This window comes from Pteropus alecto, unplaced genomic scaffold (assembly GCF_000325575.1).
Source record: "Pteropus alecto unplaced genomic scaffold, ASM32557v1 scaffold20, whole genome shotgun sequence".
NCBI lineage: Eukaryota > Metazoa > Chordata > Mammalia > Chiroptera > Pteropodidae > Pteropus > Pteropus alecto.
Window position 1 is genome coordinate 13695296 of NW_006436298.1, and position 26086 is coordinate 13721381.

General features: G+C 33.1%; 1 protein-coding gene across 1 annotated transcript; it reads left to right on the plus strand.

Annotated features, from left to right (window-relative positions):
* The first annotated feature begins 1442 nt into the window (after positions 1-1442).
* On the plus strand, positions 1443-25221 carry FAM151B (family with sequence similarity 151 member B). Its single transcript, XM_006913184.3, has 6 exons — positions 1443-1618; positions 5905-6030; positions 8265-8430; positions 12379-12596; positions 14741-14876; positions 23039-25221. The coding sequence occupies exons 1-6, from the start codon at positions 1594-1596 to the stop codon at positions 23196-23198; spliced, it is 831 nt and encodes a 276-aa protein (XP_006913246.1). The 5' UTR covers positions 1443-1593; the 3' UTR covers positions 23199-25221.
* Positions 25222-26086: the final 865 nt, after the last annotated feature.

The window sequence follows — 26086 nt, forward strand, 5'->3', positions numbered from 1 at the left end:
AGAAAAAACAATAGATAACAACAAGTGTGAGGCTATGAAGAAACTGGAACTCTCATATATTGCTGGTGGGAACGTAAAATGGTGCAGCTAGTTTGCAAAACTGGCAGTTCCTCAAAAAGTGAAACGTAGAACTACTATATGAACCAGAAGTTCCACTCTTGTGTATATACATACCCAAGAGAAATACATCCATACTTCCACACAGAACTTGTACATGAATGTTCGTAGAAGCAGTGTTCACTAGTAGCCAAAAAGTGGAAACGACACAAATGTCCATCAACTGATGAATGGACAAAATATGTCATATGCAAACAATGGAATTTTATTTGGCCATAAAAAAGAATAAAGTACTGATGCACATTATAATATGGATGAACCTTGAAAATATTATGCTAAGTGAAAAAAGCCTGTCACAAAAGACTTTATTGTATGATCCTATTTATATGACACGTCCAGAATACTCAAAACGAAAGAGACATAAAGTAGATTAGTAGTTGTATAGAGCTTGAGGAAGAAATGAAGAGTGACCGCTTTGGAGTTGAGGGAAATGTTCTAAAGTTGATTGTGGTGCTGGTTGCACAATTCTGACTACATTATACACTGAATTGTATACTTTAAACATATGACATTTTAAAACATTAGGGAAATCCAAATCAACTACAAATTAATCAATTGCATGTAACAATAAAGCTTTTTTTTAAAAAAATGAGAGCGAAGTCATTAATAGTGTTTTCTGAAACTCAAGCAAAAAAAACGATTAAGCTAGAGTACATCCAGATACTAGGGAAGACTGAAGATGATTGAAATAATTACAACTCAAGTCTGAAAAGACAGTAAAAACTGAAGGGCTGGGGCAAGAAGAGCTGCCTATGTGTTAGGTTTCAGGTGACGTATTGTTATCCTAATTTTACAACTAACAGTGAATGGTATTAGAAAATGCCAGAGCTATGTGGCCTGTACAGCTGTATCTGACTCAGATGGTGCCCTTTTCCAGCCCCAACTTGGCTGACGAAAGTAAGGAATAGAGGGCAAAGAAAGCAGTGTGTGGAAGAATCCAGTTGCTGGGGGTATTTTCTGAGTGAATACTGGTAAAGAGAGAAGAAAAAGGGACAGAAAACTTTCAAGTTGTCAGTTCAGTATTTTTGTGCAGAAACATTCGTTGTTATGAAGAAATGATTCCATGTCACATTAGAATGTTACTAAAATTAAAAAAAGAAAATATATTCAACTTTGGAAATTCGTATCCCACACCAAGCTCGGGTCGCGTCCTCTATCTCTTCCCTGACCCGCTTCGCTCAGAACTACCTGTTTTCGGAATTGTTTCCACAAGAGCAATTCGCGCGACAATTGGACGGCAGACACCAACACGGAGCCTGCGCGCGAGCGAAACTAGAGCCACAGCCTCTGCGCGTGCGCACCGCTCCGCCGCGTCTTCCGCCTCCGCCTACGAAGCTCCAGCCCAGGTGGAGGCCGCTAGTCTGTCTGCGGTCTGTCTGCAGTCTGTTGATTGAGTCGGCTTTCCACGCGACCTGTGACGGGTCAGCGGCGGTGCCCACAGCTCAGCGCCTGCGCGGGCTGCGGGCGTCCGTCACCATGGCAGCGACCTCTGGGGGCCCTGGTAAGTGCTAGTCCCCCGGCTCCGCACGACTGGCTCGAAGCCCTGCACTTTCTCCGGCATGGTGCCAGTGGTTGTGGGCGCTTTGAGAGACTGCTCTGGCAGCACCCCTCCCTTTTTCGGATCTTTGGTTACCGCAGTCTCAGCTTGCGCCCACAATCGATTGGCCTGGAACCTTGGTTCTTCCAGTGGGCTTTAAGAGAAAAGCGTTTGGGGCGGCCAAGAAGTGAAAGAATGTTGCGCCTTTTTTTAAAAAGGATTTTTTTTGGGGGGCGGGAGGGGAGTCGGAGTGTTAGGTTCATAGGAAAATCGAATGGGAGAAAGTTCCTCCTTATATTTCCTACCTGGACAAACATATACTGCCCCGTTATCAGCATCCCCCATGAGCGCTACAGTTGGGGACCTACATTGATACACTGTAATTACCCGAAGTCCCAGTTTACTGTAGTGTTCATTTCTTGGTGTTGTGCATTCTGTGGGTTTAAACAAATGTATATGGACATGCGTCCATGATTATGGGCTCATACAAAATAGTTTCACTGTCCTAAAAATACTCTGTCTTCCATCTGATTATCTCTCACCCCTCCCCAGTCCCTGATAACCAGTGATCTTTTCACTGTCTCCATAGTTTTGCCTTTTCCAGAAGGTCATATAATTGGAATCTTTATGTAGCCTTTTCATATTGGCTTCTTTTAGTGCTATGCATTTAAAGTCTTTTTATGGCTTGATAACTTCTTTTGGCATCACATAATATTCCATTGTCCAGGTGTACCACAGTTTATTCCATTCACCTACATCTTGGTTGGCTTCAAGTTTTGGCAATTATGCATTAAAATGCTATAAACATCGATGTGCAGGTTTTTAATGTACACATAAGTTTTCAACTCCTTTGCGTAAGTATCAAGGAGCGCAATTGCTGGATCATGTGGTAAAAGTATGTTTAGTTTTACAAGAAACTGCCAAACTACCTTCCAAAGTAGCTGTATCATTTTGCATTTCCAATAGCAATGAATGAGAGTCCTGTTGCTCTACATCCTCACCAGCATTGGGTGTTATCAGTGTTCTGGAATTTGGCCAGTCTAATAAGTGTGTACTTTGTTGTTTTAACTTGCATTTCTCTTATGACTTGCATTTCTCATCTGCTTGCCATATATTTATCCTCTATTGTGAGGTGTTTTTAAGGTCTCTGACCCATTTTTTTAATGGGATTGTTTTCTTATTGTTGAGTGTAAGAGTTCTTTGTATATTTTGGATGACAATTCTTTATGAGGTGTCTTTTGCAATATTTTTCTTCCAGTGTGTGGCTTGTCTTCTTTTTTTGACATCATCTTTCTCAGAGAAGTTTTTCATTTTAATGAAATCCAGCTTAAACATTATTTTGTTCATGAATGGTGCCTTTGGTGTGTATCTAAAAAGTCATTACTACACTCAAGGTCATCTAGGTTTTCTGTATTATCGTGTAAGAGTTTTATAGTTTTGCGTTTATATTTAGGTCTATGATCCATTTTGAGTTAATTTTCGTGAAGGATGCAAGGTCTGTTTAGATTCATTCTTTGCATGTCGATGTCCAATTGTCCCAGCACTATTTGTTGAAAAGACTTTCTTTGCTTCATTGTATTGCCTTTGTTCCTTTGTCAAGGATCAGTTGACTATTTATGGAGGTCTGTTTCGGGGCTCTCTATTCTGTTCCATTGATCTATTTGTTTATTTTTTCACCAATACCATGCTGTCTTAATTACTGTAGCTTTATAGTAAGTCTTGGTGTTGGGTAGTGTCATTACTTTGTTCTCCTTCAGTATTGTGTTGGCTCTTGTTTTTGTTTTTTGTTTTTTGTGGAGCTTTTTTGTCCTCTAACTTTAGAATCAGTTTGTCAGTATCCACAAAATAACTTGATGGGATTTTGATTGGGATAGCTTGAATCTGTAGATCAGTTGGGAAGAACAAACAATATCGAGTCTTTCTGTTCATGAACTTGGAATATCTCTCTATTTATTTAGTTCTTTGATTTCATTTATCAGAGTTTTGTAGTTTTATTCATATTGATCTTATACACAGTTTGTTAGATTTCTGCCTAAGTATTTCAGTTTTTTGGGTGCTAATGTAGATGGTATTGTTTTTCATTTCAAATTCTATTTGTTAATTGCTGGTAACTAGGAAAACAATTGACTTTCATATATTACCCTTGTGTCTTTCAATTTTTTTCAGTTTAAATTTTTCCCTGATCGTAAACATAATGTATGCTCATTATAGAATATTTATAAAGTATATTGAAGTAAGAAAAAGGTCACATAATGTCAATACTCAGAGTCACCACTTGTAACTTTTGGGTATATTTTCTAACAGTCCTGACTTTTATGAAAATATAGTTAAGATCATAGTATGCATGCCACCATATACTATATATCTTTTTTGTTTTTCTCCCATTTTTTAAAAAAACATATAAAGAAGTGTTTTAGAGCATTACTTTTTAGTGGCTTAGAACAACACAGATTTATTGTAGTTCTGGATGTCAAAAATCTGAAGTGGGTCTCACTGAGTTAAAATCTTAAGTGTCAGCATGGCTGCATTCCTTCTGGAGACTCTAGGGGGGAGCATCAGTGTTCTTGCCTTTATCATTCTCTAGAGACTACTTGAGTTCCTTGTTTCATGATCTCTTCCTCCATTTTTAAAGCCTACAGTAGCTGGTTGAGTCTCACATTGCATCACTCTGACACACTGATTCTCCTTTCTCCCTCTTTTACTTATCAGGATCTTGTGACTAAATCGGGCCCACCTGGATAATCCACGCTAATACCCCCATCTCAAAGTCAGCTGATTAGCAAACTTAATTCCATCTGTAACCTTAATTCCCCTTTGCTGTGTAATATAGCATATTCATAGTTTCCAAGGATTAGGTCATAGACATCTTTGAGAGGTGATTTTCTTCCTACTACAGTGCCTATACGTATTATCTCTACCTTGCTTTTTTTTCACTTAACATATCTTTGAGATTATATCAGTACATATAGATTTGCCTCATTCTTTTTAATGGCTGCATAATGTTCCATTGCATGAGTATACTATTATTTAGTGAATTCACTATTGTGAATTAAATAAATATTTAATTATTTTCCCATTGTTGGACATTTCTGTTGTAGCCAATAATTAATGTGTCTTCTAAAAACACCTAACTTAAATATTTAAAGAAATAATGGCCATATATTTTCATCTTAGTGTCTCTGACTCTGTTGCATATGTTAAATAGGGCTACATGTTTAGGGTAGAAGACTGCTTGGGGGATAGTGAATGCTACAGCTAATTCTCTCCATTCTTTAGTCTGTAGCCCAGCATAACAGAATGGTTGCTAAGTTCCATGCATGTTAGTTAGAAGTTATCTTTATATGCCCCTCCAGTCTCTAATCATATTTTTCTTTTTCTGAATGTCTTATCGCCAGTTTATGATGGCCATTTTTAGTTTTTTAACTGTCATTAGGTGAGGTTAATATACAAATCATTAACAGAAGACACAATCTCATACATAGGGAATGCATCCACTTAGTAGGCACTTATATGTTTAAATAAATGAACAAGAATTAGGGAGGTAAGATTATAGGAAACTTCACTTTTTCAGCTTTTTCTCATTGTTATAGTGGGAGATGGCATAATTTGGAGTAGACCTGGATTCAAGTGTTTTAGTCTCAGTTAACTCACATATTTTAATGTTTTAGAGAAAATCTGGTCTGCCAAAAAGCGATTGATAGATATAAGAATTATATACATATGTACATGCTAGATAATTCTGTGAATACTAATTTAGGAGTTTAAGTCACTCATATAAGTGTTGTTGAGACTCATATTCTGAAGGTAAATATGCTTAAATGTGTAATTTAAGATTCTAAATTGTTAATGTAAATATAGAACGGGGCTTTGGGTGGAGAAAACTTGTACAGAATTTAGAAGAGTTTAAGACAGCTTTGGCTTTACATATGTTTTACTTATTTATAGGGCCAGGATTGGAGAGGATATTATGTGAAAATTCCTGCTTTAAAAATCTACCTCTTAACAGTTTTTTTCTTACAGCTTACTTTTTCAAGCTTCTAAGGTTCAGGCTATCCTATATGTTTACTAATTATATATGTATATATTAAATGCCTGCCACATCATAATACTTGTTTCTAGTTTTTAAAATCTTGTGTTTTTCCCAGTTTAATTACTTTATTATTCTATCTGTACCCTTTTTTTAATATAAAAACAAGTTTTACCCCATATAAAACAATCTATTCTTTTTAATGTAAATGCTATTATTGTAGGATCTTGGAGTGAAAATATTCTGGAATATTTTCTGAGAAATAGCCAGATCACAACAGAGGATGGTGCCCAGATCACCTGGTATCATGCAGCTAACCACAAGGCACAAATGAATGAGGCACTGCAAAGTAAGTCAATACAGTTCCTGGTATTTACATTGGGTACTAGATGAATTCAACTCTTTTTGTTTTTTTGCTTTTGGGGCATATTTGCCAGGTACTAGCATCTTAGATGAGCTAAGTGTATGTTCAGGCAGACATAAACGGTTTTTAAATTTATTAATTTAAATTAGTTTCACGTATACAGTACATTGGTTAGACATCTATACAGTTCATAAAACAATCTCCCTAGTTGCTCCCTCCTTCCCACAGGACTCCACCTAGCCATCATATAATGCTAGCTGCATTCCTTCTGCCACGCTCCCCATCCCTGTGACCAATTATCAACTACTAATTTGTACTTCTTTAACCCTTCACCCCATTCTCCCAGTCCCCCAACACCCCTCCCCTCAGTCCATCACCAAATTGTCCATTTTTGATTAGTTTATACTTTTTGTTCTTTAGATTCCTCATATAAGTGAAATCAAATGGCATTTATCTTTCTCTGTCTGACTTATTTCACTTAGCATAATAACCTCTAGGTCCATCCAAGACATAAACATTTTTATAAAGGATCTCATTTTGTTAACAAAATGAACAAATTTCCACAATGGAAGAATTTTCTTATTTTCTAGAAGCAATTTGCCTTTTCTGTGTCTTATTTGAAGCTCATATATTATTACACTTGGCTTATACATTGCAATGATTTGAGTAAAAATTTTAAGATCGGGGTCATGTGTCTTACATATTTGTGTGTCTTTCACAGTGTACTAAGAAGAGGCTCAATAAATATTTGTTAAATGGATGGATGAAGCCATTGTATACTAATTTATAATTAATTGCCTTGGGCAGAATTTATGCCTAGGCTAGAAACCAAGCCATTTGGTTTACTAACTCATTCTATAATCATACATATTTATCTCTGTTGATTATATAGATAGATGAACATTCTAGCATTTTCTCAGCCTTTTCTATGAAGTACCCCTGTTGGCTGCAGTAGCAGAGAATGAAATCCTATTACCAGAGGGCTGGGCCATAGCTTGAAGTGACCTGGTCCAACAAGAAAAACTCCTTGAAGTCCCATGTTTTATTGTAATAATGTATGCATTTTTTTTTTTTTTTTGCATCCTACTCAGTTATGTACCTGTATAATGTATCTGAATATGTATCTCTTTTATTGTGAAGATACTGTTTTAAATTGCATTTCTTTGTTCCTCAAAGGGAGGAACTTTGTCTCATTTAATATTAAATCCCTAATACCTAAAACAGTACTTGGCACATAATCACCACACAGTGATTATTTAATAAATGAAATTTAGCAAAAGCAATGCCTTAGGAAAAAGTTGATTCGTGGTTACCAGGAACTGGTGGGAGTAGGGAATATGGAGTGAATGCTATTGGGTACAAGGTTTTTCTTTTGGGGATAAAGAAACTTTTCTAGAATTAGATAGTAGATGATAGATTCGCAACCTTCTGAATATTCTAAAAACCATTGAGTGGTACACTTTACAAGAGTATGTGGATTATATATTAGTTTTTAAAAATGGGATAAAAAAGAAAGGAAAAAAATAAAACTTATTTATAGACAATATGGTTGTGTATATGGAAAATCAAAAAGATAAATACTGTAATTCATAGATAAATTTAGATGATCTAAGGATACAAAATTAAAATAGAAAATAAATAGTACTTCTATATAACAACTAAAAATTTGGAAAAAATCTTAAGAACTGATAATTTGTAATAGGACATGCAGATGTCTCATACCTAGAAATAATCTAGTTAAATATGAATACTTTTCCAGGGATGTGTATTTTAATAGTAGTTAAGTTTTAAGTTAAAGAACAGAGTCTGTAACATAGAATTTCAAACTAAACAATAAGTATCTGTAGTTTCTAATTTGAGGAGTGAGAAGATAAAAGTACTATTTTTATTCTTGGAGACTTAAACAAATAGTTATTAAGCCTCCCTTTGTTTACACACTTTGCTGTATACTGGGAAGAGTAAATAATATGACAACACTTTAGAGCTGTGTGACCTAGGGCAAGATATTTAACTCCTCACCACCTCTTTGCTCATCTGTAAAAAATAACTGACATGTACAGGCCTAGCACAGTACCTGATACTTAGTAGTTACTTAGTAGTTACTCAGTAAGTGTTAGTTTTATATCCTTCCTTTTATCTTCATCAAAAGGATACTGGACATGGCATCTCCTGCAGTCTCTGTCTTATTAGCATAAACTTACGTTCTTTTATTTTGACAGGTACTGCTCACATGATAGAAGCTGATGTCCTTCTTCCAAGTGATGGATTAGAACATGGCCAACCAATCATGGCCCATCCTCCTGAAACAAACAGTGATAATACTCTACTGGACTGGCTGACTGAAGTTACGAAAAGCAATAAAGGCATCAAGCTGGATTTCAAGAGGTATTTATACAAATATATTGTCTTTTGGTTGTTACAGAATAACTTAGGGGAAAAATTAAAAGCCTCATATATCTGTGGCTGACTATGTACTTTTATCTAAATTGAAAATGGAATTGCAAGCTAACAAGTTTCAAGAATGGACCTGAGACTTACTGAGTTGTTTGCTCGAATTGTTTCTTGAGGGTCCTCTGAGGCTAAAATTAAGTTAATTTTTATAAAGGAATTTATTATAAGTGACCATTATGATAATAGGAAATTTTAAATGCTTCTTTCATTAAAATTAGTCCAGGAGAGAAAGAGTTGAGAACATTTTGTAGGGGTAGTTAATGCATACCCTACTTAATTTTTGTTATTATATTTATGTTCAGGGAATTATTTAGAATTCTTCAATAATGAAAGTGTTTCCTAAAAATAGTGTTTTAGAGGCATTGATAATGAAGAGCAAGATTAAGTGTCATTTTCTTATAGCTGTCACAGAAAATTTTACTTTTGTGGTATTTTAGCAGTATAAAAATTATAGGTAAAGCCAGGTATATATTGTATCACCAGAAAAACTCACCATAAACCTCATGAAGGCAACTTCTGTGAAAATCTAGGATTTATGGTAAATCTACCTCATCTCTGAACAATATCTTTAAATTGAATTATCTCAAGAAATTAATAGAGATTTGGAAATCTTACTCAGAGAGATATTAAGATGACTTTAATAATTTGTCATGGGGCTAAATATACCAGTGGATCTTGTCATACGGTTGGCATATGAAAGAGCTACTTAAAATTGAAAAGCTTTTAGGGTGGCGAATGGTCCAACTCCATTTCATTGACAAACTTAGTCCCTGAGCGGTTAAGTGATTTTACCCAAGGGCAACAGCTAAGTTTGACATCTGACCTAGAACCAGATCCCAGGTTTCTTAAAGCCAATTCGGTGTTCTCTGTACCATGAAACAGATCTTTAATGCTTGGTGACTCAAAGTGTTAGATCTCCTTGCCTTTTCATGTGCTCAGTTTTTTGAGTTTACTGTTGCCCCTTGCATTTTTCTCTATGATACATTCTTTGGCTCTTCACAAGTCAGAACGGCTCATTCATTCCTAAACACTGACAGCTACCACAAAAGGGTTGAGCCACTATAAAGAGGTTTTGCAGGTTTTTTGGCCAGAGCTGCTAGTCTAACTGACAAATTCATACTCTGACCCAAAACTCTGCACTACCTGTGTAGAGTAGCCGAATGACCTATTAGTCAAATTTTACTAGTTCTTTTATTGTGCTTTGAAGTTATTTTGTTTAGTATACAAATAATAACTAAGTAATATATGATGAGTTTTAAATTTTATGTGGCATTTTAGCAAATTCCTGTGTTTTGGAAAAAATTATTTTCCCTTAGGATGTAATTTTAAATGGTTTATTGCACTTTTAAGTATGACCATTTTGTCTTCCTCAATTTCTAAATGAAATTAATAGAAAAATAGGATATGAAACTCAGAAGTTTGACTTACGAGTAACTCTTTAGGAAAAAAAAAACCCTATTCTATAAAAAATAAGTTTATATTTTTTCCTAGGGATTTAAAAAAGTACTAAGCAAAGAGAGATTTTAGGTAGTGTTCTAATCAGGACTTCCTTCTTCAAAAGGGCAATTTAGCGTCTCTTTTGTTGGCAATTCTTTATGAGAAACATAATGCTAATACATGTAAGGACTGAGCATGTTGGCCACTGTTATTTTTAATTAGAATTACATGGCTTTTATAAATTAATTATTAATTAATTATATTATTTTGTAATATTTATAATGTTGAGTTTTCCAGGCCAGGAACATGCTGTGTTATTCCATGTAGTATATATTATATTCTGCTGCTTCCTCAGTCCTTTTTATTTTTTTTCAAAAATGTTATGGCCTTTCTTCTACATTTACTCTTTTAGAATTGTTTTGTCAAGTTCTAGAGAAATAAGTAGTACAACAACAAAAGTTTTATTTTCTTTAGTAAGGTTTCATGCTTTTCTTAATGTAGATTTTGTTTTTCTTATTTAGGTTTCTAGTAAGGGAAAGTATCATTAACTTTTTGTATTAGTAGTCTATAGTCTATAATAGTGATAATTAAAATATTTACATATAAAATGGAATATATGTATTAAATTCTTGCTTCATTGTGTTCTATGTCAACTTCTTATATTTAATGGTATAGTGCTTAGGATATAGTAGGCATATGATGGTGGAATTTCAGTTTAGGGGAGAAAATGCTGTTTAAGACTAAATATTATCAGACAGAGAACCAATATTAAATAGCCCTGTGTCAGCTTACTAACCAATATTAAATAGCCCTGTGTCAGCTTACTAAATATTATTAGACAGAGAACCAATATTAAATAGCCCTGTGTCAGCTTACTAAATTGAGAAAGCCTAAAATGTTCCCTATGGAATGTAAACTGGAAAATAGTGGTTAGCCAACTTCCACAGACCCCGGATTTCTTAAGAAGTCAGAGCCTTTTTTGGAAAAAGAAAGGTCAGCTACAGACATGCATGGATTAGTTTCAGAGTTTTCCCCTTCTTCACACATGAAGAACAGAACTGCAGGGGGTCTTGACTGCTGCTGTGGAACTTATAGATAAGCAAGCTTTGGAGTCACAGGTTGCTTGCTACCGAAAATGGGGGAATTTTGTAGGAAGTACAGTGCCAGATATCAGAATTGTGGTTTTAACATGGTATTAATACCCTTCAAGGCAGAAAGCATTTGAGACAGAGAAATTACAGCATCTAAATTAGAGTCTGCAAGGTCCAGCATTAGAGTTTATTAATCCACTAAAATCTAAGGCCTTTATTTCAGGAGTAGAAGAGTGAGAACAAAGAAGTTTACCACATGGGAGCAGAGTGAAAAGCTAGAGGCTGGTTTCCTCTGGTTTAATGCACAGTATCCTTGCTCACTAATAAATATGACCCAGGCAATGATGAGATTATCAGTGTCTCTTAAAGTAGAGGGCCCAAAAGGAGTGAACAGCGGTAGAAGCATAGCCAGGATTCCAGTCCCTTAAGAGGAAAGATGGAAATGGGAGAAGGAGATGTTGAATGTTCTTCCTTCCAACATCCATCTCCCAGATTCTTAGCCTCCCATTGCAGTATTCACTAAAAGCTAATTTTCTTAGAAATGCACATAGTCCTTAAGGTTCAGAATTATAAGTAGTATAGTCTTCCAGTAAAGTTTATGTGTATATTTTTTAAAAGTAAAAATTATGTGGGCTTATTAAAACCCTATTGTTTCAAAATCTGTAGATGTCGGTTAGAATAGATGTTGGGAAGTAAAAAGAGTGAAGCTCCTTTTTTATTTAAAAGTAACTGAAATGTAGTTTCTCTAGTTTCTAGAAAAGATATTTACAATAAAGGGGGAAAAAAGAAGTTTATAAGACCTTTAAGGAAATGTTATAATTTTACAGTTTGCAATCACTTTTAGAAATATGTTTATGCGTCCAGACTCAGACAAGACTACATGAAGGAATAGAGGCTTTTTTTCCCAAGGTCATTATCCAGTATTAGAGACATGGTGCCTGAGTGCACTTTGGGTATTTTCAAAAATGTGAGTTTGCAGGTTATGAGTACATCTCATTTTTAAATCTTATTTATAAATTCTCTGATGAGTAAATATTTGTATCCTAAATTGTTTTTATACTGACTGATCCTAATACAGAGTTTTGAAACCTCTATCTGTCCACAAGTGGCATTATTCGTATATTTATAGAAACTTTAAATACCTTCATGAATAAGAAATATAAATCAACATTTGAGATATGGCATATGTTAACTTTCTCCTTTGGTGCTATGTGATCTTTAATTTTATTTAATGCAGGCATTATTGTATAGTATACTTTTATTATGAATTTGGAAACACGAAAATCACTAGTCTAAAAGAACTTTTACTTTTACTTTAGGAATATCTTTCATTTACAACAAACTATGTTTTTAGTCTGTCAGCTGTAGAACCATCTATGATGCTCTTGGAAAATGTGAAGAGGCATCTGAAGCGTCCTGTGTGGATTAATGCTGATATTCTTCCTGGTCCAAATGGAAATAGCAGAGTAGTGGATGCAAAATCTTTTATAGACACTGTGACATCCTTCTTTCCAGATGTGACATTTTCCCTGGGTTGGACAACAGGATGGTATCCTGAGAAAGTCAATGACGGTAATAATTTAGAAAATGTATTTCTTCTTGGTCAAATGAAATATACTCCAAATATAAAATAAATACCTTGAATATAAAACCAAAAACACATTTCACAAAAACTAAGAGCCCGATAGAGAGAAAGTTCTGGCCCTAAAGGTATGTGTGTGACTCTTCTTTCTGTTATTCAGGTAGACACTGCATTCATTGGTGACATTCTGTCACCAAGCTTCCATGGGAAATATTTATTTGCAAGGTCTAGAAAAATGAAAGCTGCCTCTTTACATGTTTCAAACAAATCCTGAGTTGGTCTCTTTGAATTTGTAAAGCATTCTGTAGTCTTCTTTCGTTTTCTTTTTACCTTGGCACAAATTCCCTGTGTCAGATGAAAGATAAAGAAGTGGTAATAAAAGCTTTTCATGTGATGTAAGGCCAGAAGTAGAGGATTGTGTCTGAAAAGCACAAGTTCCGTTCTCTAGACATTAGAAGGGGCTCCAGATGTAAGCTGCTGAAACTTTGGTGCCTGCATGCTCTCTTTGGGAGACAGGGGATTGGGAGGCCATGAGACTCTCCTCTACCCTGGATCCCTTTCTTTTATGTATCCCTACAGATGAACCTGATATTCAGCTGCTTTTCATGGCTGCAACTTATTTTACTGTTGGGTTCATCTTTCTATTTCTTCATACATTCTTACGTAGTGATTTCCAGATAAATAGCCAGTAAGCAATCAGATGCTCTGGGACACCTGTTCTCATGGTAAAAATAATAAACTAAGAAGGCATTTCGAGCCCATGGAGCTGTTAGCATTTATCTTGTGTTCAAGGATTTTTTTTTTTTATTTTTATTTATATGCTATTATTGTTTTTAGATGTAAAGTTTTTAAGTCTGATATGAGATTAGAACAACTGCTGTCTAGTGAGTAGTGACATTTAGGTTATAATCCTCCTAGACCAATAATTGGTATGAATGAGAGAAAAAATTATATACTTTACCTTAATTCTATTTTAATTTTCTAATCATTTTAATTTTTATTGGTTTCATTAAAGAATATAGCATATAGTTTAAAGCGTTTAAAGGAGGTAAACTAGAAACAATTTAGTAAGTTCCTTACTGATTCTAAAATCCTTTTAGTCACCGTTTAACTCTGATTTTATCCTCAGACTTGAACTGAATTAAACCATATCTGGGTCTTTAGGTCATGTTGGTGTTGAATGTTTCCAGACGACTTTTCCCCCACTGGCCTCTTGTCATTGCCAACATGTGCTTTATCCTCCCTTAACTTCTTTTGCCACAAATTTTAGAAAAGAGAGTGTATAATTTTATAGTAAGGTAAGTATAGCTTCTGTTAGCAATCCTTTTTTCTAATTAAAACAACATAATTTTCCAGATTTTAAAGGTAAGCAGACATTTCCCTTCTTTCATGAGAAATTTGGCTAGTAAACTAACAGAAGCTTTCCGTAAAATGTTCCTTTACTGACCACTATTTTTTACAATCTGCTTTTGACAGTATAGGGTCATTTTAAAAATATAATTTTTTTCCAAAGCAGTTTATAAACAGGCAAGTGTGTTTTTCACAATTTCTTAATGTGATTTAAAACACACATATAAAAGTTAATTTATCATTATGTCTATTTTAGGTAAAATGTATAAGAAATTTGGACTACCCCTACCACCCTAAAATAAGAATGAAGTTAATTACTACTCAGACAGCTAGGAAATGCCTAGTAGCCACCTTTGTCTTTTAAAAGAAAACAATGCAAATGGAAAATCTAAGTTTATAGAGAATATTATAGAGAGATGTACCTAAGAACCTTGGATTCTTTAAAGTAAATTTAGTGTCAAAATTTGCTTTTTTTACACTTGAAAGATTCATAAATTCTTTTTAATGTTTTAATTTTTTGTTAAATTTGCTCTAGGTCACTTGTGGCATAATTTTAGATTTATTTTTTTATCTACATTTTCCATTCAACATATTTTCTTGTATTAAGTGGTATTTTATTTATTATTTTTAAATTTATTTTTTAAGTGGTGTTTTAATTCACCCTGAATCCAAATGGAAATTTTTATACATTACCTATGAATTTGCCTATTCATAGGTAATTTAGTTTTTAATAGACTTTTAGGATTTCAATTAGAAAAGTTAAATTTTTTTCTTTTCATTTCAGGTTACAGTTGGACAATGGTAAAAGAGATGGAATATATATGTAATGAACTAAATCAGCCTGTAACATTTCCTGTCAGAGCAGCATTAGTCAGGCAGTCTTGTTCTCAGTTACTTTGGCTGTTAGAGAAATCAAACAGGTATGTATAAGTTTAACAGTATAGTGCATGCATGTGAGTGTGTGTGAGGGACAGAGGCAGAAAGAGGATGCAAACTGATGACGTAAAGACTGTATGTGAGAGAAAGATAGAAATGAACACTGATTCTGTAAGCACACAAACTCCCTCACTAGAATAAAGCTGCTTGGTAAACCTGAACTTACTTAATATCTGTTCCTCACAGAAATTTTTACACGTAGTTGGTGCCCAAGAAATGTCACTTTTTTCATTATGTTATATGTTCACAAAAAGATATAAGTAGATAAAGTTTCCCTCTGAAATTTATCATAATTTCAGAAGTCTTTTCAATATAAAAATTTTAATATGTAATAAAAATAGTTGGACCACCTAGTAAATATTAAAGTATAGAGGTACAGTATTGAAACAGTTTTCACACTATCTTTTAAATAGACTAGTCAATAGAATAGCAGGGAAAGTCCAGAAATAAACCCAAATTTATAGGAGAAAGCCGGCATTTTAAGTCTTTGGAGCAAAAGTTCATTAACTCATGTTGAGACAACAGGCCAACTATGTAGAAAAATAAACTTAGTCCTTCCTCCAAAGTAAATTCCAGATAAATTAAAGACTTGAACATTAAACATTAAATGCATAAAGAAAAAATGAAATAATTTTTTATGTAGTTGCAGAATGGAGAAGACCTTCCTTAGTAAGGGACACAACCTAGAAACTATAAAAGGAAAGTTTGATACATTTAAATATTTAAAAATGGAAAGGTTCTGGTAAAACTATCCTCAATGCATATGTCATACAGATATAAAGAATTCTAACATGGACATGGTTCCATAGTGTAGTGGTTAGCACATCCGCTTTACGTGCAGAAGGTCCTGAGTTTGTGCCCCAGAGGAGCTACAATCCATGGTTTACGACCATGCCACCCTGAACAAGCCTGATTTCTGCTAAGCAAGGTCAGGCCTGGTTAGTACTTGAATGGGAGACTACCTAGGAAGAGCAGGTGCTATAGTCATAAATAAAAATAAAAAAAAGAATTCTAACAAATATTTTCACAAATCATTCAGAAAAGGACCCAGTCGGTAATTTACTATATTGTAGAGAGCAAGGGAAACACACTCATACATGAAAGAAGTATCTATCCATATTCCTGTGGATATTAAATTTTTACTAAATGCCCTTTCAGTTTTTATGAAAATAACCATATTTTCCCTATATGTATTAATAAAATAAATTGTATTAATATTTCATAATATCGAACCATCCTCACATTTCCAGAATAAACCCTACTTGATCATGAATTATCATAATTTTAATGTGCTGCTGCATTTTGTTGCTAATATTTTACTTAGGATTTCTTCATTTGAAAATGAGGTTAATCTATAGTTTTGTTTATTTCTCAGTTTTAGGTATCAGTGTCACGTACATTTCATAAAAAATACTGGAGACTTTTTCTTCTTTTTATGTGTTCTGGAATGTTAAAAATAACATTGACAGTATCTGAGTTTTAGTAAACTCAATTGTGAAGCCTTCTAAACCTTATGCTTTGAGGAAAGCTTAATTCATATAACCTTTACTATTTCTTATATAGTAAATGGTCTATTTTGGTTTTCTGTTTCTTTGAGAGCCAATTTTGATGTATTATATTTTCCTAGAAAATTGTTGCTCTCATGCAGGTTTTAAAATTTATTTACACACAGATGTTTAAAATACTTTCTTATTCTTTTAGTTTTTTCTGTGTCTTTAAAATAATTTTCTAATCTTGTTTATTTGCTCTTTTCCCCCTTGTTTCTTGATTAAACCAGGTAGTGACTTATTTCTCTCTTTTTTTAAGAACCAAGTCTTGGATTTATTTATTTGCAGATTTACAATTTGCAGATTTGGTTTATAATTTGGTTTCTAATTTGCAGATTTCTGCTTTTTATGTTTTAAAATTTTACTTTATATAGTTTATTCTCATTTCTTGAATTATATGCTTGTTTCATTTTTATACTTATTAGTATAAGTATTTAAGACTATATTTTTTTCTCCAACCACTACTTTTTTCTCATTGTTACTTGTGTGTAGGTTTCATCACTATTAATTTAAAACATTCCGCAATTGCGGCTTTTTTTGGTCTCAAAAGTTTTAAGAAATTTTGGGAGGTATCTAGGTTGTAGAATTATTTTTTTTTGGCTTTATTAATAGTTTTCTAGGTTTATTGTATTGTAATTAGATAATGTCTATATTATTTCTACTTTGTAGACTTTATTAAGGTTTTATTAATGGCTTAATATATGGATATTTGTGTACTGAGTTCACATAGTCAAGGTTATGGCTTAAAAACTGCACACTCTCATTGGCTGTAACTAGCTGTAGGTGAAGCTAGGAAATGTAGCTGTTATTCTGTACAAACTTGTGCCTAGTTAGAATTCAGGGGATTTTTATGTAGAAAGAAAGGAGAATGGGTATTAGAGAAAATTACTGGTTTTGGGACACATTAGCATATATTATGGGTTATGTTATATAAAGCTTTTATACCTTTTTGTTTGCTTTCAAATATATTTTTTAGTTTAATCTCTGGATAAGTAATACATCCACATGGTTCAAAAACCAAAGAACAGTTACCCTGTGAAAGCCTTTCCCATCCACCCAGCGCTGTCCAACCTCTCTAACCACAGTTTCTTTATGCATATAAGAGTAAATACAAATACAGAGTATTCCTCCCTTTAAAAAAAAAAAAAAAAGGTAGCAAATTATATACCTTGCTTCTTTTTTGTTCTTTGCTCTCTTTTTTTAACTTAGCAGTACATCTTGTATATCTTTCTAAGATTCCTCCTTTTCTAGGTGTATCATACTTATGTATGTACTATAATTTATTTAACCAACCTCCTGTTGATGGAAATAAAGGATGTTTCTAATCTTTGATATTACAAACAATGCTATAATGAATCCTTGTGAGTGTACCATTTTGCATGTGAGCAAATACATGGCATCTTTAGTATTTTGGCCACTTCCTCTTTATGGACTAAGAGAGTTAAAGTCTCCAACTATTGCTGCTGTATTTTTGTCTATTTCCTCCTCTGCCTTTGTAATTTTTGCTTATTAAATGTTCATGATCTGTTATTTGATGCATATTTATATCTTTTATCTTCTTGAAGAATTATACCTTTATTATTAATAAAAGGTCTTCCTCTTGGTCTCATTTAATGATTTTTACCTAAATTTACATTGTCTCTTTTTGTTGTTTTTTCTTGAATAACTTTGTATTCTCCTTTCTTTGAAAAAATAATTTATATAGTTTTATTTTTACTGACATTTTAAGGGTGATTTGTCATTATAGAAAATAGTTAGACCTATAGAAAAGTTGCAAAAACATACTGCATCTTCTTTACCCAGATTCCTAAACTATTAACATTTTCCTGCATTTTTATCCATTTTCTGTCTCTCTTCCTCCCTACCCTGCAATTTCTTCTTTCTTTTTTTCTTTGTATTTTTTCTGGCAAGATGCCTCATTAGCCTTAAGTATTCTAGTGGGTACCTCTCAGCCAAAGACACTCTGCTATGTTACTATGTTACTATGTTACTATGCTCCTGATCAGGAAGTCAGCATTGAGGCAACACTACCATGCAGCCCACAGACCCCTATTGACTTTACCAACCATTCCATTAATACTTCTTATTTCTTTGTGGTCCAAGAAACTCTCCAAGAGCATGCGTTGCATTTGGTTGTCATGTCTCATCAGTCACCTTTAATCTGGACTAGTTCTTCAATCTTTCTCATATACTTGACAGACTTAAAGACTACAGGCCTTTTATTATGAAAGATGTGCTCAGTCTGAGTTGGTTCAATAGTTCCTCGTGATTAATCCCAGGTCTTGCATTCTTGGCAGGCTCATCATGTTCTTTCCCGATCTCAGTTCTCCAGTCAGCCACTGCTTGATTACAGTAGGAGATGGTATTTAGAAAGCAAAATCTGGAAGTTTAGTATAATCATTTCTACTAGGTATCATTGCTTCTAGGACGTCTCAGTGGACAGAGCTGGGAGATATATGTGTGTGTGTATGTGTCATTGTGGGCTGTTTATGTATGTATGTACGTACAAACACAAACCTATACAAACATACATATACACATGCCTACACATATATCTATAACTGTTTCTGTATCTTTCTGTGTGTATATGTATGTTTTTAAACAACCCATGAGTTCATTCTGACGTTTGCAATTTCAACCCAGCCCCTCAGGCTTCTTTCTAGCCTTCTCCCTTTCTGTGTTCTTAAATTCCTTACCAGATGCTTATATACCTGGCTCCCATTAATCTAATGTAAGAGTCTTTTCCTTTTAAAAGAAAAGTTTAACTTATTTACATTTATTTCTAACACATATATATTTGATCTTGTTTCTGTCATAAAAATAAAACTAGTGTACTTGCTATTTTTAATACTTTAAAAGACATTTCACTGTAGCTGTTTTCTATTTTGTTTTGTATTTTCAATTCTGATAATTTGGGAAGTTAATTTTTCTGATAATTTTTCTCGTCTGTCCCTTACAGTATTTTCAACATCTCTTCTCCTTTGTATAACTTTTGGGAAGTTAATTTTTCTGATAATTTTTCTGATAATTTTCCCTTACAGTATTTTCAACATCTATTCTCCCTTGTATAACTTTTGGGAAGTTAATTTTTCTGATAATTTTTCTGATAATTTTCCCTTACAGTATTTTCAACATCTTTTCTCCCTTGTATACCTTCAGAAATAATACTATTATTTCTGTAATAGTATTAATTTTCTACTTCTTTCCTAAGATCCACTAATTAATGTTTCTTGGCTCTTGTCCTGCAACTTCTTCTACGAGCTCATATTTCTGCTTTGTGCTCTTTCTTCAAAGAGACAGTTGTATCATTTAAAAAATGTTTGGTTGTGGCTTTCATCTGTTTTATGGCTTTTTTTTTTTTTTTTTAGTTTTACATCTGTTTCAGCTATCTTATAGTTGTTTAAAAATGAGGTTTTTATTCCTCCATCTGCCATTAATTTTTCTTATATTTTCTTGTACTCTCTTGTGTTAAACTTCTACCAAATTTATTAGTATTACTCTACTTTAAAGAAAAGTATTGGAGAGGAACCAGGACTATGTTCCTTAGAGAGTCTTATGTGTGAGTTTGTTTAGCCTGTAATGTCTCTCCAGTTAATGGAGATTAGATAGGCAGTTGTAATATCTCTAAGTAAAATCTTTCATCTGTCTCTTAAATTAAAATTATTGGGTTTCCACACGAACAGTCTGATTCCTACAACTATGACTTTCCTGTGTTAACTCTTACCTTGTCTGCTGCTTCTTGGGACCAAACCTAATCCTCACTTGTAGTTCAGAGATGCCATTTTCACTGCTACATGGTGTTTAGGTGGAATATGCCCCTCACCTGGAAAGTGTCTTCTATAAGCTTTCTTTGTAATCTGCATACAGGAGCAAACTCCACCTCCTAACATCCACATCTGGCCTTAATCTCTATTGCTCTTGGAAACCTTTTCACCTGTTTTGTATGTTGCGGTTTTACCTCTTAATTTCATTGAAGATGGGGCTTCTGTTTCATTCTTTTGTTCTTTTTGCTGCTTTTGGGTGATTCCTAGGAGGAAATGGAGGCAGTGTGAACTTCTGGCTGCCGTGTTCAAAATATTCCTACCACCCCATTTCTTTTTTATCTACTGTCTGAGTTTCCTTAACTTCCAATTCATATGTATTCAGTTACTTTCCTGAAGTTTCTCATTTGAAAATTACACTTTATTCAAGCCAGTTCTTCACTTCTACAACATTTAAGTACTTCGGTTTGAAACTCCCTTGTCTTTTGGCTCCATGATGTTGCACTAAGCAGGTTCTGCTTCTCTGTCTAGTTCTCCTTTGTTGTTGGGTTTTTGTTGTTGTTATTGTTGATCTGTTTTCCTTTATCCTTAATTTTGGGTTTCTCTTAACTTCATCTCTTCCAGAGTTTTTTTTTTTTTAATATGAAAGTTAAACAACATAGCGAATATATTACTAGAGAATATCTTACTAGAGAATAGGAATATATTACTAGAGAATATCTTAATAGGAATATATTACTAGAGAATATCTTCATAATATTGAGGATGGAAAAGAATTCTTAAACGAGACACAGAAATCACTAACCATAAAGGATATGTTTGAGTAATTGGATTACATTAAAATTCAGACATTCTTTCCCTTAAAAGATACCCTATAGAGCATGCATAGGTTACTTATGCACAGAGTTAAGGAAGATTTCTGTAACTCAGAATGGCCCTAATACAGAATTTATGAAGGACTATCTTCTATTATTTGTATATCTATTTATTTATCTATTCTATTGAATGACATTTAGATTATTACATGGTTTTGGCTATTACAAAGATTCATTCATACACACACATACACAAATCGTGATGCACATGTGCCTGCATTTATAAAGGTTATATCAGAAGGATATATTCTAGGAATAGAAATTCTGGGAATAGAATTTCTAGGTCATAGGGTATTCATATTTTCAATTTTAGTAGATAATGCTAAACTGTTTTCCAAATGAATAAACTGTAGCTACATGTTTCAACATGGGTAAATTTAATACACAATATTCAGCAAAAGAAGCAAGACCAAAAATAATATTATATACCATATGATTCCATTTATATAAAATTCATTAATAGGCCAAAATAAACTGTATTGTTTATGGATGGATATGTAAGTGGTAAATAAAGAAAAGCAAGAAGGTGGCTACCACAAAAATCAAGGTTGTGAGTTCTCCAGGGGAGAGGCGAGTTTGTAATGGTACCTATTGAGGTGCTAATGATGTTCTGTGTCTTGATTTGTGTTTTGATTACACTGAAGTTCACTGTATAATAATTTGTTAAAATAAACATTTATGTTTTATGCATTTTTCCTATATATGTTATTTCACAATAAAAGGGACTTTTAAAAATAAAACCTGAGAATTGATTTGAATGAATATAATTTAAGATACCCTTGGGCAATTTTATTTTTCCTATTTCAGTTTAAATACTGCAGAGGGAAGATTAAAAGATGCAAAATAACGCTGGAAAGCTCTTTTAACCTAAATTCATATTTGCGTCTTTTTATGTTTGTCACTTTGGTGCTCAAATACAGTAGTAAAGATATCATTTTAGCAAAAATATAGCTTTTAAAAGTAATTCTCAGTTTTTCTTTTCTATGTTCTCAGCTGTAGTTTAAAATTTCCTTTTGATTTGTCACATAGTACTTCTATGGAAGAAAATCCTAAGTACTTTTCTCTGTTACATTTCCAGAATGTTGTCACCATCCTTAAGGACAGGAATGTATCAGTAACAAGAATATATACATTGATGAGACTATTTTTTATCATTAGTAGAAAAAATGCTTTGAAGATTTTCCCCTGGATTCTGACATGTTTTTTTGGGGAAAAAAATATGGAACTACTTAACAGCTTTCTATTTCCCTAGATTCCAATGAACAGGGGTAATGTAATAGTAATGTCACTGAAAGAAATGAAAATATACAATTTAAATAACATTAAAATTCTGAGCATACTCTTATATCCATAATAAACTTGCATATATTATTATTATTTTTTAACTCCAGAAATGGATCTAAATTTATTCCATTTGTCATTCTTAGTGATATCTCTTGGCATTCTTGTATCTTATACAAAAAAAACCCAGAAGGGATAGTAGAGCTATTTATAAGTGAATATGAATATTAGTAATATCAGTGACATTTTGTCTCTTCACAGTCCCTTCCAGTTGTGCTTTTCACTCTGCTCAGGCTACTGAAGAAACTCAGGTTAGAGCTGTAGTTTTTGTGTAGAGAACAGATTCCTTGATCAGCAGTACAATCTACTCAGTTCTTTTGTCCAAAATTTGGCCCACTTTCAATGCTACCAGTCTGGGTTTCTAAAGCCATTTAACATTCCTGCGATTCAGATACAGCAGTTACCTTATTTAGCAACAGCACTGTGAATTCTTTTTTCTCTCTAATCCTTTTGATGTTGATGAAGGAATGAAACTGGAAAGTATATTTCTATAATTGCTAACTAATTTTTTTTATCTGTGAATTTGGGTTAGAGACAAATGAGAGTATCTTAGGCTTATTAGAATTCCTCATCACTGTTTCTTTCACTTTTAACTATATAATTCTGTTTTACTTTAATGCAGGTACAGCCTTACTGTTTGGACTGGAAAAAATGATAACTATTCTATTGAAGATTTACTTTGTATTAGAGACCATTTTGACAAAAAACGAGTTTTCTATGACATCTTGGAACCACAGAATCATGAATTTAAACAAGCCATTGGAATCAAAGTTAATCTCTAAGAAGATTCTTCTGAATTATTTCATGTTTTGGTTTTGTAATCCTTCTATGCTTTGTCTGAATTAATTACCGTAAATTATGATTGATTTATAGTCCAATTCATCCAATCAAAAACACTTAACAAGTGCTTATTTACTGTATTAGGCATATGTCCTTATAATACAGTACTTACCTAAAAGATATGAAAAGAAGAGATTTCATAGGATCTAAGTGTAATAATAATAAAAAGATACTTTAAAACCCTTTATAAAAATAATTTTATATACTGAAGATAATTGAAAGAAGCTATGTATCATAACACAGGTATAAATCACATTTTGTTGTCACTTGCATTCCAGAGATTCTACAAAACTATGACACCCTTTTTCCTTTTTCCTAGAGAACTGGTTATTTCAGAGACTACAAAAGACAAGGCTGTAAAAAGCTTTTTAACTTTCACAGAGGTGAACAGCTTTCTCACTAACAAAATCAAATCCACTTACTGAAAACAATATAAATTATATGGATCTAGAATTTTCATTTCAAACATTGTTGGGAGCATACTGACAGCTATGTATATTTTTGTCTTATTTGTTTCAATCATAGTGTCTTCTCTATAGTGAGCAAAATACCATTGGAGAGTAGAATTTTAAGCCTGGTAATATATCATTTGATTTTCAAGCTTCTCACCAGCACCGCCTTAGTTCAGGATGTTGTTCTATTAGAATATCAAAAACTGGTTCTTCATTACTTCATTCTTTACACTCCACTCGGATACCCTGAGTATTTGTGCAGAAGAAAAAAATTTAAAACACCTCTTTATTTATGCCAAATCAAAAAGCTCCAGGGGCTTCTTAAATTTAACTTTATTGAGTTTTACTCTTTCAAGACCATAATGTAGTTCCACTCTGAAAGGCAACTCATTGTCTTCCGATACAGTCCTTCATTTCAAAAATACCTAGATCAGTGGTCTCTAGATCTTACCTAAACACTTAATTTTAACCATTTAATATCATTCACTAATTGCGTCATATGTGTTAGTTATGTTTCCTCAGCTAGATTATTATTAAATCTTTCATGGTAAGGGAACATTTTTTTTTTTTTTTTTGGTAAGGGAACATTTTTAATTGCCCTTTTTAGTGCCTGCCATAGTTCCTGAACAAGACATTCAGAAAAATGTTGCTTCTTAGATTTATTGAAAAGTAATTTACCAGTGAATGTCCTAAGATATGTAATTTGTCTTTTGTTTATCAACAGTTTTCTCCCAGAGATTTAGAGAAAAGAACTTGGGTTTTTAATTCATACAGAGTTCCCTTACAACCCCACCTCTGTCTCTTACCAGCCATAGATTTGGGGAAATATTTAACCTCACTGAGTCTTGGTTTCCTTATCTATGAAATGGGATAGAGGGAAATGAGGATTCTCCTGTAGTGTTGTGAAGTGAAGGGACATTCATGTAATGAAGGCGTCTAGCTCAATGCTCATCACATAGTAAGTGCTCAGATCCATTGTAGATAGGTAGATGATAGATAGATGGTAGATAGCAGTAAGATATAACATGGTACATCGTAGATGTATAAATACCTAAAACAATTGTTTCCACTTTAAATTTTAGCTCCAACTGAATGCCGTACTATTCGTCAACACCAAAATCTCACTTTCTTATAAAAATTTTTTTTATTTGTCAATTACAATTGACAATATTATATTAGTTTCAGTTGTACAACATAGTTATTAGACATAGAATGTACGAAGCGATCACCCTGGTAAGTCTAGTACCCATCTGACACCATACACAGTTAGTACAATGTTATTGACTATATACCCTATGCTGTACTAAAGCTTCATTTACTGTGGTTGTCTGCCAAAAACAAAAGGTGCAATTTCATAGTTAAAAAATTTTAATAACTGCAATACAGAATAGCTTTTAAAATTATAAAAAGTTATGAATTTTCTAAAATGACCATATTTTATATTTTATAAAGAGTTGAATTTATAAGTGAACTGCATTTAATGAAGTATTAAATAAAATTCACTTGTCTGGGAGATTATTTTTACTACTTGATTATCTTACCCTTGATAATATATTTTTTTAAATATTAGTCTTAAGTCAAAATTCTTTTATATTGAGAAATATATCAACTAAGTATCACTTAGATTAAGATTTAAAGGTATATATTAAAGTGTTCTTAGGAACCAAAATATATGAGAATTATAAAGGGTATTCCGTTGAAAAGTAAAATTTTAATGGATATCCATATAGAAAACAATGATCTCTACGTCTCACCATACTGAGGCCTAAAGGTAAAAGCTAAAATTATAAAGCATTTAGAAGAGAATAAGGGAGAATGTTTTCATTACTTTAGAGTAGGCAATGGTTTCTTTTTTTTAATTTTAGCTTTATTGAGGTATAATTGACAAAATTGTAAGATATTTCCAACCTCCCTATTTCCCCTATGCCCCAAGGCAATGATTTTTTAAAATAACAACACTAACCATAAAAGAAAAAAATTGACTAATGAACTTTACAAAAATTTAAAACTACTCATCAAAAGTCATCATTAACACATCTGGCAAAGGGCTCATACTCAATCTGTGAAGAACTCCTATAAACTTATTTTTAAAAAGCTGAACAACACAATTAAAAATGGGCAAAAGACTTAAACAGACACTTCAAAATTTGATTATTAAATACTATTACTATTTTAAATACTATTACTATTTTAATGTTATGTATAGACACTAAGAATCTACATTATTAATATGGAAAGATGTTACAACATTGCAGGCTGCAAAACATGTATTATGTAAAATTGTATATTTATATACACAGGAATATTTGGGAAGAATTTCACAGACATGAAATACGTAAAAAGTTAAGTATCATCTATTTGTTCCCGCCAGGTTCTCG